The sequence below is a fragment of the Mixophyes fleayi genome, chromosome 1 (assembly GCF_038048845.1).
Source record: "Mixophyes fleayi isolate aMixFle1 chromosome 1, aMixFle1.hap1, whole genome shotgun sequence".
In the NCBI taxonomy this organism is placed as follows: Eukaryota; Metazoa; Chordata; class Amphibia; order Anura; family Limnodynastidae; genus Mixophyes; species Mixophyes fleayi.
Window position 1 is genome coordinate 221,500,278 of NC_134402.1, and position 20,836 is coordinate 221,521,113.

General features: G+C 40.8%; 1 protein-coding gene across 1 annotated transcript in view; it reads right to left on the reverse strand.

The window, feature by feature from the left end:
• Window positions 1-6,592: 6,592 nt before the first annotated feature.
• Window positions 6,593-20,836, reverse strand: part of APC2 (APC regulator of Wnt signaling pathway 2) — a 56,844-nt gene continuing 42,600 nt past the window's right edge. Inside the window, exons 11-16 of the mRNA XM_075205562.1 lie at window positions 19,259-19,354; window positions 18,865-19,004; window positions 15,593-15,670; window positions 15,395-15,511; window positions 14,699-14,913; window positions 6,593-13,047 (exon numbers count right to left, since the gene is read on the reverse strand). Coding sequence (XP_075061663.1) covers window positions 7,839-13,047; window positions 14,699-14,913; window positions 15,395-15,511; window positions 15,593-15,670; window positions 18,865-19,004; window positions 19,259-19,354 — 5,855 coding nt within the window. The 3' untranslated portion in view covers window positions 6,593-7,838. The remainder of the gene's footprint in view (window positions 13,048-14,698; window positions 14,914-15,394; window positions 15,512-15,592; window positions 15,671-18,864; window positions 19,005-19,258; window positions 19,355-20,836) is intronic.

The following is a 20,836-nucleotide window of genomic DNA, read 5'->3' on the forward strand; positions in this document are numbered from 1 at the left end:
ATCTTGCAGAAAACAGGGGGTAATGGTGACATTTCACCCATCGTAACCGCTCCGGCTCTGCACCTCAGCTCTCCCTGGTTAGCTTCCGTTCGTCTTCCACAGCCAGACCAGTACCCTCCAGCACGGCTCTCGGGGGTTCACCTGCGCCTCCCGCCACGTATTTTCTCTCCTTCTCCTGCTCTCCAACACTCTCCGCAAAGAGCTGTTTGCAGTTTTTTTTTTTCAAGGTCTCGCCCCTGCCACCCGATCAAAGCCGCCGAAACAGGATCCTCCGACTCTGTTCCCAGGTGGGTGGTATCGTTTGCAGCCTTGTAACGATGGGGTCACCGCTTTTCTCCACCAGGGCCAGACCCTCCAACGCGGCCTCCGGACAAGCGGGTAAACGATTTCATTTCCAATCAAACTGCTCCTAGGAGGCTTGTGGTATAATTACCCATTCATATAGTACATAGATGAGTGAGACAGGGTGTTCCTCTTTGGCCCTCTATAGAATATCCGCCATGTGGCGGGAAAATTTTGCGTGGCTCACACTCAGAGCCGGACTCCGGGGATATCCAACGAATTAACCCCGTGCTACTGTATGGGTCTCCCTAGACTCCTAGGCTTAGTATAAGCCAAATTCTGGTGTTTTTTGGGGTAGTCTAGTGCCCTGATGCCAACAGATGGTAAGGAGTTGCACGGAGCTAAACTAAAAAGCGGCCATTCCAGATGCTCCGCCCACCGGAAGTCTCTTTGTCTGTTTTAACCAGTTTGTTCATTAGTTTATTATGTTTGTCCCCAATTGTAAAGCGCTACGGAATATGTTGGCGCTATATAAATAAATGATGATGATGATGAATCAATGTGTACAGACCATCTAGATGTGGATATTTTATGAAGTGAAGCAGGGAGATGCTCTTTCAAAATGTACCACTTTTGAGGGTGAGGAACTGCTTTTACTGCATTGTACATTGTTGTAGGCTTGGCCAATGCATGATTGAAAATCCACATTTTATCCTACCAAATTTTCCAATGCTTAATAAACTATTTCTTTTCCATTTTTTGTAAAATCATCAAACATGACAAACCGTTTGTCAATTGAAAATTTTGTTCATTCTACAATCTTAACATAACGAATCACCATTGTGGTCTGTTCCTTGCGAGAACTATCAGGAGTGACTTCAACTATGATAGCAAAGTATTTTGCGTTTCTAACTTAATCAAGAATTGTTTCTTGTATGAATGATCCACACAGCTCAATTAATTTATTTTGTATTCATGTTGATAGGTAATGAATTCGCAGGTGTTTTTGGCTCTCTCTTGCGATTCATGTACAAGTTTAACTTGCCTCGATAAAATTGGGTCATAAATGCTGATAAGCTCAACTATACCTAGAAAGTTTCCATTAATGCGAGAACTGGAACCATAGAATGCTAATCCCCGCTCTGAAATATAAAGAACAGGATGCACTCAAGAGTTTGTTTCAAATAGTTAGCTTCTGTAGTGACTTTGGCGAAGAGTAAACTGTCAATTGAAGTTTCAAATAATAATGCTCTGAAGGCTGACTTTCACGCTACATCATTTTCTTTGTGCAGCGTTGAACTCTCGTACATCTGGATTGAGCAGATATAACCAAACCGTTTGCTGCACTTTTATTAAAAATGGAGCAAGGGGCAAAGTGTAGAGATTATTTTGCTACACTCCAGAATAAGAATAACCAGTGTCGTGTCCAGGTCTCACCATTCAGAAGGTTTTTCTTAAGTAGAAGATAAGGGAATGCATACTTACTAAAATCTCATGGAATGCTATTTGGCAGAGCATCACCTCTTCAAAACTAGGAGCCTTAAGAAATGACTTAATTTTGGCAGCATTGCTTTTGTTGATAATACCAATGTCAATCGTGGCAAAACTTTCAGCAGAACCTAATGCTCGCTCTTCTGGTTCTTAGCGTTTGTGCTGTAGAACTTCTGGATTGTAAACTAGATCTTCTGTTGCTTGTCTCGGTGTTGGCGGTATCGCTGTTGGCACCTATCCTCAAAAAAAGTCTTCATTCGCATGTTGAGCTTCAGTGGTGGTTTGACTAGTTTCACTTTCAAATGGGGTTGAACCTGAAGTTCCTCATTGTGTTATTGGCCTTAACTTTTTAGATTCGGCTTCCATTGATTGTTGCCATCGCCTTTTTAGATGCCCTACTTTCAAAATTTCCTCAACAAAAACTTATGTTTTTTTGTAATATTCTGAAACATCAATTGTATAAAAATGATTATTATTTGTTATTGAAATTGCAGTCATAAATTTCTGGAAACCGAATACACATATACATGGGAGGGGGTGTTAAAAGCTTTATGTCACGCTTGCTCCCTCTCCCCACAGTTCACACTGCCCCATCACACCTCACTGCTCAACCCACAGCTCACTCCCACCGCCCATGGCTCACTCTACCCCATCACACCTCACTGCTCACCCCACAGCTCACTCCCAACCCCCCCCCCCCACAGCTCACACTGCCCCATCACACCTCACACTGCTTCCCTCATTGCTCATACAGTTCTCCTCACAATTCAAACAGTTCTCCTCATGCCCTTGACCTTTTCCAGCAGTCCAAATCATTTCTCTTACTACCTTAATTTATCTCAATTGCCCCCCCCCCCCCCCACACACACACACACACACACACACACACTTACACTAATTCTAGCCCAGCAATCACACACACACTTACATGGCTGCAGCTCCTCCTCCTCCTCCTCCTCCTCCCTGTGATTCTGACAGCTGCTGCTCAGTCAGTGTAGCCCAGTCCACATACTCAGACATCATTCTCCCTCCCTCTCCTCAAGTTCTGACAGCTCTGTGGGAGCTGGAAGAGATTGCAGAGAAAGAGCCAGGCACACCGCTTATGAAAAATGTTCACGTAAAAGAAAAAGTGATATTTTAAAATGTATTGATAAAAACAAAATCTTTTGAATCTATACAAGCATGATCATTGTAATAATAAAGAACAGATGAAATTAACTTACCTAATACGCCAATTCTGCAATTCCTCGAGTAAACGTTGAACATCAAACTGTCCCATCAAGTTCCCTAATTATAAACAAACTATTCCCTTGTGAAGTTGCGAGTCACTAACACCGGCAAATATCAAGGACAAGTGACGTTCTCATGTGTCTGTGTTGATAGATGTATCCTGCACAGAGTGCAATAGCAATAAGTGCATGAGTCGCTGCGCATTATGCCAACTTAACCAATTAACATGTTTAGGCACTAGGTTTGAACTTTTATTACTTGGAAATTGCCAAATTAGCAAATGGATAACTATAAATTAAAAATGTCAGAAAATTTTGAGGCCCCCTGCTACTCGGAGGCCCAGGGAAATTTCCTCCCTAACCCCCAAACCCCTCTGGTTGCAACTACATGTTTTTTTGGAAAGTGTGAATCTGAAGGCTAAATCAAACCCCAAATCCAGGATACTGAACTGCAGGAAAAGCTTAACCTTAATTAACAAATAAACAACTTGTTTTCATGTAACAGTGCAGACATCATTTGCAGACTTAGGGGGGAATTCAACTGATCGCAAGATATTTTTTTCCCACACGGGTTTTTAACTGCTATAGCGACCATTTTTCGTTAACGTAGCGTTAAAACTCGTGCAATTCAATTGAAAAAGGTAACGCTGCCCACGCGCGTTAATCATTGGTGTTTGCGAGTTTTTAGGGGAGTGAAGGGGAGTGTTTAACGCGGTCATGTAATGCAAAAAAAAAAGGATTGGCATATATTTACATACATTAGATTGCATTACACAACCATTCTATTTGATAATATCTAGATTTCAGTATTTTCTTTAGCATATTTTTCTATTTCGCTATTTTTTACTATAGAATCATCTATACCATGTCAAAACACATTAGTAAATATATTTAATTAGTAATTTTTATTTATTTTTTTCATTATTATTTACAACAAAATTAACTTTTTTGTATGCATATCTAATAAACAGTTTATATATATATTTTTTTACATTATTTCATAATTTCAAATAGTTTTCTTAGGTTTTTTTTTTTAGCACACCCCAAAGAGGTGTGAGATAAAACAGCATATTGGCCTGTTTAACGCAGCGGGTTAAAAAACAATTCAATAGCTTTTAACGCAGTGGGTTGTCACCCACCCTATACTTTCAATAGACCTTCTACTGGAGCGCTAGAGGACCGTTTCATGAAAAAAAATGAAGCATTAAAAATGGAACTGAATCGCGGTAAAAAGTTAACCCGCTCAAGAATGATAAAAAACAGCGTTAAAATGACTTAACGCGGTGTTAAAAAATATCTTGCGGTCAATTGAATTCCCCCTTTATTATTAATCCTGATTCAGTCATATGGAGAAGCTTTTTATTCCTTTAATCATTCCATGCTGACATATTGAAGTGAATGAATTGGGAACGCTCATCCCATCACAAAGGAGCATTTGAGATCAGAAAATGTTGCATGCGGAGGTTTCTGAGCGTTAGTGCTACAGTGTGACCGTCAGAATGAGCATTTTCCATTCATTCACTTCAATGTATTGGCACTGGGTGATTTGAGTGCTGTGAACACTAACTTTTTTCATCTGGAAAAGCATCGTCATTCAAAGTGCCTGTGTGACACCACCTTATAGTAGCATTAGTTTTGTATGTTATAACATGTTTTGGTGACTTACTGTGTTTGTAATGTGCATAGTGAGCTGTATAATTTGTATGATATAGCACACCTGATTGCATGCTCATTAATATAAAAATAAAACAAAAATATCTTAGCTTATAGAATTTATAGTGTAGCAACAGTTGGAGAGCTGTAAGTTGTCGAAACCTAGTTTTATATGTACAAATATAAAATACAGAAAATGAGAATCAGGAAAACGCTTTGCACTCTAAACCGTACCACACTACTCTGAGTGCCTCTATTTTATCTGACCTGAAAGACCTTTTCCTAAACCATTATGATAATTGGCACTGCTATGGGTCTGAGATTGAGCAGCTGGACCATCATAAGAGTAAAATGAATATTCTTAGTGCATTTACCTTTCAACTAACAGCATATGTAACAGTGATGGGCATCCTGATACCCTCCAAGGGCCACGTGCGCGACCCTCTATCCTTCAAAAGGGCCACACATTACCTTTTTCCATGAATTAGCTTTTTTGCAAAAAGACACACAATTACCTCAACACCCCCACATCAGCCATTCACTCATCCCAAAAATACCCTCAGATGCTCATCAGTCCTTTCACATGCCCTCATAGTCTCTCAAACAAAAAAAAATGCCCCCACTCACACCTTAGTGGGAGTACCAGTGTCTACCAACCACTAATTAACCTTGATTTTATCATAAATTTAAAAATCACTTTCCTTGCATTAAAATAATTAGTAGGAATAATGGACAAGCTAAAGAAGGAGGAAGACCACTGTCTCGCCAACCTCCTCAGCACAATTCAAGGAGTGAAGTCTTATTCTTTGCTTTATGACCTGCCATGGGTGAAACTTGGCAGTGCATAATACAGAGAATAAGTCAGAGTTGGGGCTGATTGGGGAGGAGCTGGGGGCCACAAGTGAAGGCTGGAATTGCTGGAGACATTAAACACGGGGTCCTGCTGAAGTGTCACATCCAAAAGCTTGACGTTTGGGTGGACTAACAGAATGAGAGTTAGCACCAATCAAGGCAGGCAACAGTACTGATCTCTGTTTATCGTTACTGACAGGCACAAATATGACAAACTTCCACTAACTGGCATTAAATTTACTGATGGCTGGCATCCATGCTAGGCAGAAGTGAGTGTATTGATGGACATAGGAGTTATACTGTGTGTATAGTTGACATAGGGAGCAGTATGATGAATACTGACATGGGGACAATTTGGGAATGAGTCTATGGTTGGTAGATCAGCAATTTAAAACAATAGATACAAATACACATGCTGCATTTATTTCAAGTGCATGTCTGCAGTTGATACTATGCAATTATACAGCATTAATCTGAGTTAACTACATTGCAACTATGAGTGTTTAGTTGTAAATGACCAACCTGGCAAGCAAATGTGTGGCTATATTCAGTATGGAGCTATGCCACACACAACATTTTTATTACTTTTTTGTGGTGGGGTTTGTTTGTTTTATTAACACAAGGAAGAGGGATGAATAAATAAATAAAATAACTTTTATAGGTAAGTGAAATAAATTGGAGTAGACACTGAAGAATAGTTGGCCTGGTCAAAAAATACTTTTATAAGCCATCTAATGTTGGACACACTTTGAGATTTTGTTGGCTAATTGGAATGAATTACACCAAATAAAATGGAAATCACTGCATCTGTTGTGATACACGAACAACAAAGATAGCTGAGATTGATCAAAATATGTCTAGCATTATTTTAAGGTGTAAATGTATGTATTTAAGGATTAGTGGTCTTTAAATCTATATTATTTTTATTCAGTTGCAAGCAATAGATTTTCTCAAGCACTGGATTGTAGTTCATAGGTAACACAATAGAATTTCTGTTATCTAAATGACAAGATAGTAGCCCATAATGTGATTTGGTAGACTGCTACAAAAAGCAGCTTACAGAACTGACACACCACCACATTCCATAAACTGCATTATTATTTATTTTTACAATTCATATATAGAATAAACAAGTGGTATTTCATCTACAATTAAAACAAAGTTGGCAATGTAGATAATGAGATGCAAAGCTCCTGTTTTGTGCTAGCATTACAACATTCCTTCTGTACACCTCCAATACAATAGCCTACTGAAATGCTCATTGATATCTTATATATTTGGGCTTAAAGTGAAGCCCACAAAGGAACAGTAGAACCTTCATATTCATTGCAGATTGGAAGCAGTTGGCTCATTCTGACTTTTTTCCCTTCTAGATGAAAGTGAATGATTCTGGGTCTCAGAAACTATGGCATGACATAACACTCTGGCCTTGAATTGTCAGAGATAGAATTGGAATATCTGTTACAAATTATATTCTTAAAAATTGGCACATGGGATACCTATCTACGTGACATAAAAGAGCAAGAAAGCGCAAAATATGGTCCATTCATACAAAGTTCAGTATTCTTGGAGCGTAAATTTTCAGTCACTGTCCTTAACCGTGTTGACTGTGATTAATTTTTATTTGGCAATAGAAAAAAGATTTGCTGAAGCATTTATCATTAAGTTTCTGCTGTTCTTCAGACTCGGAGCAAATATGTTTTCTGCCACACATTCTATGGCTCTCTTTATCTTCAAGCTGTGCAATGGTTACACTACATAAAGGTGTTTAAGATATGTAAAAACATGCAGCCTGTACCTTGATTAAGGCTTCACTTAAAGCATATTCAGGTTTGCTATTGGCCTTATTGTAGTTATTAAATTCAAGATGAATCAGTATCTCAACATGAGTGCAAAATTAACTTCTGAGTGAGATATGCAAAATTCATCTTGGCCTCCCAGATGTCTAGCATTTTTGTTCACTACTGGCAGCTGAGCTCTGGAACAATATTAAATGTGATAGTAGATTCTTTCCTGTAGCAACAAAGCTTCAATACTAAGCCTTTCAACTGACAGCATATATGTCAGGATGTTGTTTTATTGCCCATTAGAACATATGCAGATTTTTCAATTTCCATAAAGTGCCAAAAGTCATCTGCATCAAAAGTCTCGGACGAATCGGTAAATGCATTATAAGCAGTACATATTTCCGTTTGAAGGTACACAGAATTTGCGGGTCGTCAGCAGTCAGGAAGCAAAATAAAGTGACATCCAGTTTCTGCACATGTGATCCAGACCTAATGAACTGTGCATTTATTATCCAGTGCATGTAAACAAAACTTGCAGCTATAATCACTCACTAGCTACCTTACCTGCTGCCTCCTCTGTGACTGTCATGATGGGACTTGGTACATAGTTAAATGGAGTAACTCTGGCTGCCCTACTGGGGGAATTGTGCCTGCTTGTGGGTAAGTTTACAACAGCTAAAGACACTTTCCCTGATTCTGGTATTGCTGTGGAGCCCACACCAGGCCTATTTCTGCTTTCTAATGTTGGTGAGGTGCTGGAATTTGTCTTTGTTATGGTAAAATCTTCTGTCTGAACTACTGCATCACTTGTTTTCCTTTGTGGCTCAATGGGTTCCTCAGAAAGGGGCAAAGCACAGGCAGGTAAAGTGCTTCTCAAAATGTGAGGGATATCTTCATCTCGTATCCTTCTCCAAGTTGCTCTCGCAGAGCCAGGAGCAGTGTCAATTCTTGGAACTCTTGTACCTTCAGTCTTTGAGTTACTCTGCCCTGTTCTACCCTCTACACGTGACCATGGAAGGTTGATATGAGGAGAGGAAGAGTACCTTTTGAATGGTTCAGGTGGGGGTGGCATATTTCGGACTGGCAGGCGGGATGGACTTTCAGAACTTGTTCTTCGTGGTGGCCTGTTTGGAGATGAGAGAACTTTAGGTTTAGGACATTTGTGAACTTTTAGTTCCTCACAGCGGGAGGAGCAGAGGAATACAGCAGGCAACGCAGGATTGCTTTGGGAAGAAACCCTGTGCTGTCTGTTTGATACAGACATGTCAGAGTGCTGACGTCTCATGCCCCCTGTAGTTTCTTTGATAAAGGTTAGCTGTCGCATCATTCCAGATTTCTCAGACTCACCGTTTCGCACTTGGTTAAGACGACTGTTCTGGGCAGTAGGTCTTTTGCTAGGACTCTGTCGAGGACTAACACTGGCAGAATCTAAAGCCAATGGGGAAGGACCAGGTGGACCACGAGGACTTGGTTTTTTCATATAGGGAATTCGTACAGGTGACTTCTGAGTCTTATTGCCAGGAACCTGAGGATTCCTGACTCCCTTTGACTTTGGAGATGGTGGAGTTACTGGGGATTGTGCTTTGCGCGATGGTGTCGAATTTCTTGAGGAGCTGGAGGAGAGAGCAGTACTGATTCGAGCTGGGGGTGTAGTACTTCTTTTGGGCAAGGTCATCTCCACTCCAAGATCGGGAGATTTCCCTAGGCGGTGAAGACTCCGGGAACGCATAGAGTTAGGGACTTTTGTGACTTCCTGAGGTGTGTTATTCTGGTATGATTGCTTGGTAGATGAGGTTTTCTGTTGTGCTGGCATGTAGATCACTGTCCTTCCACGGAAGACCATTGGGATATTAGAGGATGGCTTTTGGTTGGGATTAACCACCTTTCTGCCTCTGTTACTCTTGGATCCCTCACTACTACTAGATAGTTGACTAGATCCTGGGATTTTTGAGCGCAGAAATCTATCTTTGCTTTGTTTGTGCTGTCCAAAAAAAGGCTGTCGGGATGAAACAGAAGGGCTAGACATTGGGGAGTCAGAAGAAGGTCCTATGGAAATAGTTGAAGATTCCCTGGAGATTGAGGCAGTAGCTTTGTGTATCCAGCTGACTATGGAATTAGCACCTTCCTTGATAGCTTCCCAGTCCACATTGTCTAGATCAGAAATATCTTCTCCATCTTTTTTCTTTACAGTGTTGATGTGTTGAGTTTCATCTTTGTTCTCATTATTCCTAAGTTTGTGCTTTCTTTTTCGAGCTGATAATCGTCTCCTTCTGGGCATTACTGAACTTGTGCATTTCTCTTCATCTGATGTCTGGCTACATGAGGATTCTCTGTACCCAACACGGTTATTTGATGACCAACCTTGTGGCCTTGAGGAATGTTTAGTTGGTTTATCCATCTTTCCTTGGGTGCACACAGGTTCAAGGTCACTGAGAGAGCTCATGGAAGAGCTGAGAGAGTAGCAAGGCATTGGTTCATCCTCTATAAAATTGCTAAATTTAGCAGTAGACTGATTGCATTTGTTGGCAAATATAGGTTCCTTGGACTCTCTGTTTGTTGTTCCAGAATACTGACATTGTTTTCGCGGAGATTTCGATGGTTCAATTTTTCTTTTGGGAGAATCTTTTCTTGAATTTACTGTATGAGAGTCATCCTCATAGAAGCAGTAAACTGCCTCCTCTGTAGGTGTAGTGTGGCAAAAAGAAGGGAAAGCAAAGTTACCTTGCACATTTTCTCCCTGCTTTGTGTCATGTCTTGTAGAATGACTAGCAGAACTAGTCCCTCTTTTAGTGCTCCCTGTGCAGTTGGAAGAAAGTTTATTACGTGCATCAAGGCCTCTGATCACATCTGCTGATTGATGTGTCTTTAAAGTATAAGTAGTATTTGTAGGTCTATTTGCTTTGTTACTGTTTTTTAATGGACCAGCACAGAAATAGTTCTTATTTTCCTCTGTAATTTCTATATTTTCTAGGTTAAATAGCCTCCTTCCTTCAGCCTGATGATGACTCTCTAACATAACTCCATATTCTCTGATTTCTCTTCGGCTCCTTGGCCTGTCTCTAAGGTCTTGACCTTCTTTAAGAGAGTATTGTAGAGTTTCATCACTAAGAGAAGCAGCACTAGAGAAGTTCACAGGTGTTCCCTCTGCTGAGTCTGTAAAGGATGAGTCATCATTGACTAATTCTTTTTTGGAACAGAAGCTTTTGTTTACTGCCAGCTGTGTATGAGCAGGAACCAACATGTACACTGGTAACTGGACTGGTGTTTTAGTTTGGGAGTTCACAATGTGTCCAGAAAGCACTGAAGTTTTCATTTTGCGCAGCCTGGGGGGCATGGCTGAATTGATACACTCTTTCAGAATGTCAATATCATCATCTGATACAAGCTCAATCTCAGATTTCTTCATAATTCCCAGGAGTCTTTCTTCCCGACTGTCTCCGCTTTTCTCATGTGCTACAAAGTTCAAGCTGTTTTTCTCAGGAAATGGTGGAATAAGTTTGAGTTCCACATCTTTTTGAATATAATGTTCATGCAAAGGCAAAGCACTCAGACTAGAGGCACATGAGAAGTTTTCAGTGGGTTTTTCCACTGTGAAGTAAATCATGGAGTCAATATCTCTTGGAATTTGGAACCTCTCTTTAAAGTCTGTTATCTCCATGAACTTTTTCACATTGTTCTCCCATTGAATGTTAAACTGACTGGCCTCCTTTTCCAGGTGGCTACTCGGGTCAAAGTTTGGTGTTTTGCTTCTACTTGGTGGCATGGTCTGTCCAGGGCTATCTGGCAACTCACTGGGACTAATTGTTCCACTAATCATCTCACTACAGGGGTCACTTTGAATGGAACTAGCAATGGAAGGACTCTCAAAGCTCCCTAAAGAACTAACTGAACTGCAGCGACTCATCACTAGTGGTGTCTCTTGAATGTAGTTTTCTGAGGAGCTGGATGGAGTCATATCTTCATTCCTAGAAGGTGAGACGTCTCGGAGGAAGTGTTTCTCCGATTTTGATAGAGGAATACCAATAGGCTGGGAGACGCTGGGGGAAATATCATTTTTCTCCATGGCTGTCTGTCTCCCTTGTTTTTCCTTGTTACTATTAGTATGACCATCCTCCACCTCAAGAATCTCCAAAGAAGAGTCACTGTCTATGTCATTTTCACTGTGACTTTGGCCATCTAGTAGATTGTCCCCAGAGGAGAGGGAGGAAAGGGAACTACATCTAGAAAAACATATTGGGGTTCCCTCAACTGCATATTTTTGCATAGACTCCTGCTCTCCAGTAGAGGAAGAGTGAACAGATACCTTTTCTACAGCTTTTGAAAACATATCAGAAGTCTGTGATGGAATCATCCATGCTTTCTTCTTCACAGATAGAGCCTGATGCAAAATATTTGCAGGTAATCCTGTGCCATTCTTTGTTAAATTGTCAATACCAGAAATGTGCTTATAAGATGGGGACAGTTTTATGGTATGCACCAAAGTCTCTGCTGAAAGTTTGTTACTGGCATCATCTACCATCTGTTCATCCTTTTGTTCAGTACTGTCCATGCTCTTCTGTTGGGGAATTGATAGCTTTCTTTTCCTTGAATCAAAGAGTTCACTATGTTCTTCTCTGAGCTGCCCTTGTTTCACCTGATCCTCAGTATGGTCATTTCTCTCTGGTTTGATAACAAACACATTTTTTAGATCCAGACGACTAGGACGTTTCTGATATCTTTGCAGCTCTTCCTTGTAATCCATGAATGCAGCTCTGCTGCATGGTTTCATATGCTCTCTCGGGCAGTATCCATCACTTGTGCTTCCACTGTTCAGACTATCATTTGAGAGGCTGGTGTAAGCGGTTTTCAAGCGTAAAAGTGCTTGAGCTCTGCTTAAGTTATCTCGCTTCACTATGCCACTGTTATCAGAAAGCCTACAAGGCGAACAGGACTGAGCTCTGGCCTCATGAAGCTCATCTGAGCCATATGGCCAATCAATACAGTGATCCTCAGAGCTGAGACTGAAGCTGTCATCGGAGGAGGTGTGCATTGTGGAAATATCTTCCACCAGTCTTTCTATTTTTGCCACTGCACAAGGAGCCAGTTTGTTACCGACAATAGAAATATCAGCTTGTGATTTCTTTAACTCAAGTTTATTGCTATCTGATTTCTCTGACTCTAGACCCCTCCTTAAAGACCCAGTTCTTGGCATGGTCTGTCCCTGGGTGAAGGAGGAGTTTAAGTACATAGATAGTACAGATGAATTCCCTGTCTCTGCACTAATAGATGTGTTTGGAATTTCATCATCATCAAAGCAACCAGAGTCAGAGGCATAATCTTTCACCAGACTTTCTATGTGCCGGAAAGGGCCCTTGACTGGCTGAGATTTTAATCCTTGTTTATCCAGAGAGTCAAAGGTTTCAGCCAAGTGCTTTGCATCAAGCTCAGCTTCCAGTGCTTTCTGCTTTCTCATATAGAGTGATGGCATACAAGATCCTGGTGAAATGACAGATGCATCCTTGTACTTTAGTGGTCTGTGTGCCAACAGGTTTCTCAGGGCGGCTGCACTTCCCATGGCAATCATCTTGTGTTTGGAGTGAATGAGGTTGCGCAGCATACTGACACCACCCAAATCCCACAGTAGCTCTTGGTCTTGTGGACACCTAGCAGACAGATTCCACAAAGTCCCACATGCGTTGCTAACAATAGTCAGACTGTGGGATTTTAGGTGCTGCAGCAGAGTCTGGAGACAGTAGTGATCTCGCAGGATCTGCCTGTGAAATAAGAAAAAAAAATATTGTTATAAACTGTTAACACATTTGCTTCAACCAAAAGTGACAATGTTCCTTAAAAAAATGACATTTATTGTGTATTAAAATAAGGGCATAACTATCGTGAGTACAGCAGCTATACAATGCCTGGTCATCCCCACCTCTCAGAAGACTCCTGCTCCCCACTGACACCTTTACTCCCTGCTGATGCCCCATTCTGCTCTCAGTAGAACTAGCCAATAGGTCCCTTGAAAGTCCTGTGAGAATCCACCACTGCTTCCCTCACTCCTGTGTGCTATAGTAGGCAGTGTGCTGATATCTGCCACGCTCTTTGTTCTGACTGAGCCGGTCGGCACATTAAAATATACAGGAGTGAGGGGAGCAGTGGCAGGAATGTGCAGGGCGCATAGAAAAACCTGGTGACGAGTCTGAACATCAGACCACAGGTTATCAGTTTAAATTGGGATATTGTACCCAATAATCAAATTTACAATTTTGGATGAAATTATTTAACATATAGTTTTCAAGTAGTGTTTTATGTGTGGGGACACAGACTTTTTCCTCTCCAAAAAAGGACTTGATTTCTCCGACTCGTCAGAGGGAAGAGAACCCAAGCTTCATTGTATACTATTAAAAGGACATATTTTGCCTTTTCTAGTTGTACTTTTAGATTAAAAAACATTCAAACATACAAAAGTGACACATGAAATAAAACCCAATTGTCCATCAATCTCAATAATTGTAAGACAGAAATGAAGCTAAACGGAGCAATATTTTAGGGGAAAACCCCCCAGATGAAGTGGAAGTAAGTTGGACTTAAAAGTACTGTTGTTGCTTTTTCCATTATGCACCTTTTTAGAAAGGAGTTTTGAAGACGAAAAAGGGACAATGCACTTTGAAATATGAATAATGGACTATTAGGAGCCCTTGCGAAAATAAGTAGGGAAAGTCCGTCTTTTTTGTGGTTCAAAAATGACTTTAGAACAGTGCTATAAAATAGATCACTAACAAGTTCTGAAAGAGTGATTTGTTTCAGGTTTTAGTAAACCACTACATACCCTTCATCAACCCTATATTATTTATATTTTAACAGGAATTGCTAGCAACTTCCTGTTGAAATGATGTATGTGACTTAATGTTAGACATTTATTTTTCTTGTTAAATCCTGGTCTAATCTGTGACGTAATTTAAAATTGTATGTAACAGTATTATTGCTCATAAAAGGTCAGAAAATCAATTAGTCTTTTGTAATGATTAATACAGTCATAACCATGTGCCTGGGTCATACACTATTAAGCCTGAAACTGGAAACCACCATGAAAATTTATTAAATAAACACCTCAACCATTTGACACGTGAGTACCTCCTGTTCATGCCTTGATGTATCTGTTTTTGGAGCTTTTGCACCCAGGCCCTAAGCTGGACAACAAGACATGAATTGTGTGTGTGTGTGTGTGTGTATATAATTTATATTTAGTACACCTTTCTCTATTCTTAGTTTAATAGACATAGCAGTAGACCCACAAAACTGCATTTCATATGGGACGCATTATACCACAGTGTGATATTTAAGAGAGAATGAGGAGATGATACACATATAGATAAAAGTACAAAGGAGTGTGGAAAGGTGAGCAAACAGTTCTTCTGTCTTTACCTGTAGTCATCACGGGTGGCAATTAGACTGGACACATTCCTCAGAATGCCTCCTCCACTCTCTATGATGGACAAGGAGTTGCTCTGACACTTGTAAGTGAGGGTGCTCACCAGAAAACCCAGGGACCCTTCAACTGAACAGACAGATGCCTTGTTTTCTGTGCTATGGGCAGACAAATTCCACAAGGCACTCAGCACACTTTTCAGTGTCGACTCCTGTGAGGGAAAACACATCTGTAATTTTATGTGCCACATATTATGCAGAAATCATGCACCATATACACAATATTACATTACTGTCCTCACTTTATATACTGTGTTATGCTATGCTTATTATTGCAGACTCAGTATTGCCTCTCTTCTGTCTCTCGGCACTGGGGTCATGAGTTCAATTTCCGACCATGGCCTTATCTGTGAGGAGTTTGTATGTTCTCCCCGTGTTTGCGTGGTTTTCCTCCGGGTACTCCGGTTTCCTCCCACATCCAAAAACATACTGGTAGGTTAATTGGCTGCTATCAAATTGACCCTAGTCTATCTGTCTGTGTGTGTGTGTGTGTTAGTGAATTTAGACTGTAAGCCCTAGTGGCGCTATATAAATAAATGGAGATGATGATGATGATTGTGGCGCACCCTATTCCAGCTGGTAGCACTCAACACAGTCTGCAATATTCCATTAGTCCACTGGTCCAATTTTTACCTTGTTAGCACGAAGTGCACACTGCATTAAACTGATGACACTGCCAACTTCACGTAGAATCTTTTTGCTGTTGATATCTGCCCGCCAGGACAAATTTCGCAAGATGCTTGATGCCACCTGCGGAAAGTAGAATTTTCATACAAGATCTCTACATATCTTTTTGAACTTTGGTTGAACAAATAAGGTACAACAACTTACCTGCTGAAGTTCTTCACTTTCAGAGGCCAAGTGGGCTACGATTGCCTGCATGCAGTCCCGTCGGGAGCACAGTGTGGCCTGTATGATGAGATAATATGTGATGAATGGGACCATCTACAATATTTACAGAATGGACATGAATGTCTGCATATGGCACCTTTAACCCTACTCCTACTGTTGATGAACTGCCATACCATTACATAGTCCATTATTAGTCTAGTAGCATTTTTAGCTCTTGAATAGCAATACCTAACATAAGAAAAATGTTTGTTTGCAAATATTACAGTATAAAACATCTAAGATGCCCTTAGCAGTAATCCATATCTGCTGCTACAAAATGATAATTAAATTGGTCCTCACTGTCTAACGGCTTGCCCCATCTTCAGGGTGGTTTTCAGGTTGCAGGTGGTACAACATCTGTAATGTTGTAAAATAACCCACGCTGTCAAACAGGTCTTCAAGCTGCATGAGGCCTTCCAGGGTTTTTATGGTCTCTACTTTCTGGAGAACACTCATAAACTATATTATATGATGATTTAATGGTATTAGACCATGACCATACATTTCTAACATGAATGTAATTGTTGAAACTCATAAAACAACTTTCTGAAATGGTCCAATTAATTCTCCTATCTTTTACACAGATGACCTATAACATATCAATACAATCGGAAGGCGTGCGGACCACTTCTAAAGTCCACAGGTCTAGGTCTTCTCCAACCCTCCTTCCCTAAAACACTCTTGTATTGGTGCACATTGTGGAGGTACCTGCTCACCGAGGTGAGAGTTAATGGGACTGTCCCAGCGAAATTGGGACAGTTGGCAGGGATATCTTAGTTAATAACATGCCCACAGCAACAAGTTGTTAGCTTTGTTTTTTTTTCTAAATCAGTTTAGAAAGCAAACATTGGATTAGTTTCTATGGGTTACAGGACATATCTTGCACAGTGCAGTTCAATAAGCCCCTACCTTATATAAAAACTGCAAACTGCAATATAATAGAGGTTTCTGGATTTTAATTTTTTTAAATATTAACAAATAAATAGTTTGTAGCACTAGTGTGACCTGTGAACACAGACTATTTATATTGCAATTTATTCATGCCTTGATATTTTACTGCGATTTTGGGTTTGGAAAACATATAATAAAAACACAGCTGCCTACTCTCCCGTAGTTCACTGACCCCCTTTGCACAAGAGAGCAGGCATTCCCCATAAACCACACTTACCTGCCGCAAGGTGGGAGTGGACATAACACAAATTGGGTCCTGCACACTTCACTGAGTGGCAGGGGCGTGATGACACAGTTCAGCAGGGTTAACCGAGATTGGTGAGGCTTGATGATTAACTACCCCACCCACGCGATAACACGCATCATGTTATCAAGCACAGCCTACATTTTCTTTTCCTGTTATGCATCCACATCTTCCTGAAGCAAGGCAGGAAAAGTAAGCAAGTAGCACTATATTTATTATAATCATTGAAAAAAAAATACATTTCAGGTTTTCACCTTAGAAAAAAAATGGTGCGGCAAGACCTATGTAGGCATTGACTGTAATCACTGTGAAGTCCTTCTGCAATTAGACACTGTACTACACTTATCTCCATTGTCCCCAACTGCCAGTGGATACTCAGCAACTGTGTTGCTATGTACAAGCATGCAACTGTCTATCTGTCTATGTTTAACTTACGCTTGGCAGAAAGTCCCCTGTGCTATGAGAACAAAGCTGGTGTTGCGGTATGGCAGCGTTGCAGCATAACTTTATTGAAATCAGATTGTCATTGATTCCAGCGCTGTGACAAGATCTGATAGGTTCAGTTGCTGGTCATACAATCGTTAAAACCATTGTGTTTCCCAATGAGGATACACTGTTTCCACATTGGGGCTAACCCTTGAGCCATCTTTGTCTTCTTCTCATCTCTTATTGTGTCATTGTTACGAGCCGCGGCGGTACTCACCGCCGCCGAGACTCGTCTCCTGGACTCCCCGGCGTCACCTTGATGACCAGACGTCACTTCCGGTCGTGACCCGGCCGTTGCCAAGGCAACGGTCGGACGCTTCCTCCTCAGCGCCGCGTCAATGAAAGAAAGCCGGGCGCGTGCGCAAATCAGCTCAACTAGGCTGCGGGCTAATTAATGAATATAATTTAAACATATGCAGGGGGCTGTGTATACTTCAGAGCCAGGCTCTGATTGGCTGCTTGTAGTATTTAAGGCAGGGAGGGCTTAGCCTCCCTGCCGGTTATAGCTTCCAGACTTCTGTGTTGCTGCCTGCTGCTGTGCTGTTGGTGTTTAACCTTTGGACCTCCGTTTGTCATGTATGACCCCTGCCTGTACCTTGGATTTGTCTTTTTGCCTGTGCCTTTGACCTTCTGGCTTGAACCTCAGATACTGCTGATTTGCTCGTGACCCCGACCCCTGGCGTGTTTTCTGACGATTCTATCTAGCAAGTGACCTCTGACCTCGGCCTGTTCTTTGGATATGCTGTCTGCCATAACCCTCTGCTCCTGGGTTCTCCATAGCTGGTACACATCACATGACCCTCTGTAGTCTGCGGCCAAGTCTGTCCCCACCACTAGGGGCTCCAGTGAACACCAGACTGTCAGAGCAGACTCTGGGTGTTGTTTTACTGGCTGGAGGGCTTCCTGACAGTCATCAGCATTTTATCACCCCTCATTAGACTACCACTGTCTACTTCTTGTATTTTGTTGGGCCAGCATTGTCTTCTACATGCTTCTCGTTGTTCAAGAGGCAATATAAGGACAGGAAAAATAGCTATGTCTCTATCAGTAGCAATAGATCAATGTTAATTGTGATATCATGCTAGGTTGCAAGCCATGCATTCTTATGGATTAGGCTGTGTCTCTGTGTTCAACTCATTTTGAATAATACAGTTTCATCCCTGTGCCCCGCAGACTCTACATTCTGTAGCCTTCTTTGTGCATGAAAAATTATTATTTTTACCTTGGCATTATTACAGTCTTTTATGGGTTTTGTATTTTACAGAAAAGATGATTGTCATTAAATCTGGAACTGTCCCGTGGAACTGCCCTTGTAGTCACTTTACCTGCATCCTGGCAATAAATAATAGGTAATAAGTAATAAGGTGTGTACTTTAACAGTCAACACGACTGGTTATTGCTAACTACATTCGATAACAGTCTCTTCTGTGACATGAGTCCTAAATTAAAATACAGAATCAGAGGGTGACTTTTGCTTTGACACCTCTTCTTACACTACCCAATTCATACTGATATATAATTTGCCTCTCACCTTGTTCACCACATCTCCAAAAGTGAGATTAGTGAGTGTCATTCCTGCATAGCGTCTCAGGGCCAAGCTGAGAGGATCACTGGTCATTCGATGCATCTGGTAGTCTACCTCTAACAGCTCGGCAATTGCCTGTAGACCGCCTATAGATAGCATGAGACAAACAAACTTCACAAGCAGAGCCAGTAGTTGCAGGGTTATACAATAATAATAGTTTGGGTGTAGAAGTATGGCAATGGATACAAATGTGGTGTCTTTCGGGGGCATATTAGTTGAAATATTACTGTATCTTTTTATTCATACATTATTGAATTTGCTTGTATATTATACTGAGTATGTATGCTGAAGAGCTATGGAGGTGGTTAATACAGAGGACATTCAATATTCAATATTTTACCTAGTTCATTCATTGCTCTTCGATATTCTTCATCAAACGAGAGTTTCATGATGGCACAGCTTGCCTGACAGATCTGTGGTTCCACAGGCACTGGAGCTGGAACAAAGACACTTTGTAACTTACATTACACAGCACAGCCCTTTTTTGTAACTGCTTTAATGAAATATGTACAGTATAATCTAATATAGAGATTACAGTTCTTTTCAATCACATCCCACAATTGACAATAAAAAGAATGAAAAACCTCCAGTGCCCTATCATGAAATATTCTTAATCCTTCCTCCTTTGCTATCCTATACAAGACCTCGATACCCACTCTGCAAAACTGGCATTACATGTCTTGGCAGCTGCTAAGTGCCTGGTGGGCAAATTATGGAAACGCACGAGCCCCAAGCATCCCTTTTCTAAAATCTTATATCTGGTTCATTGCTAACATGGAGAAAATCACCTTCCATCTACGAGACAACGAAGACAGGTTTCACCAAATCTGGGCTCCCTTGTATATCAGTAATGCTCCCGACCGATACCCCTCACCCCTGTTCATAGCTACTTTTATTTTCACCCTGAGTCTTTTCCTTTTCTCTTTTCCGGCCCTGGGAATCCTCCTCTCAAGTACTCTGCAACCGACGACCTCCCTAACCCCACCCCCCAACACACACACTCCGCCCTTTCCCACTCCCCCCTTGATTATACTGATATTGCTCTAATATTTTTTTCTTTTTGTCATTAACATATCTCGCTATGCAAAGAAATTCTGTCATCTATTGTGACAGTGTTTGTTTTTTTCTTCCTCTGTTATCTGTTAATTGATTGCTGTCATTCATGATGATTTAATAAAAAAAAAATGAGTTAAAAAAATGACTGAAAAACATTTTTTGTTGTTTTTTTCATTTTACTGATGTCTTTTGTTTAAGAAAAAAAATAAAGCTTGATCTTTCAAACCTGTGCAGCCCTAAGGGTTAACTGTTTTGCAGAGTGCAAAAACAAAGAAAAAGCTAGTCATGGTTTCCTGCAAATTTCTCTTAATGAATAGAAAAAGGAAGGGAATACAACTTAGCTACTATATTTTCAAGCTCATTTGATACATGTCTTGCATCCAATTAGAGATAGCCAAACACTGGAGGCTGCATGGAAATGTAAAAACACTGTACACATTGTGGTAAATGTGCTGCTCTAGATTAATTCAAGTCTCGTTCTTTTTCTTATGTCACACCTCTATATACCACTCCCCCAAGGAATGCATACTCTACAGTCATTGCCACCTTACCAAGTTGTTACAGCCATTCCTATTCAGTTCAATCAGCACATATGCTGTACATATTTTTGCAGTAGGTCCCAATTTAACTGGTATAAAATGCTAAAATATGGTGGAGCAAATAGACCCCATTTGACCACTAAAAATGCTGCACTGTTTGACTAGTATGCAATGTAGTACTATGTAGTACTATATATGACTAATACATAGACCCACATATTCAATTTGACTTGTATACATTAAGGCCCCATTAGACAACTAACAGACTGCCCCAACCATGAAGTCCACATGGATATAGTCCAACTATAATATTACATGAGAAG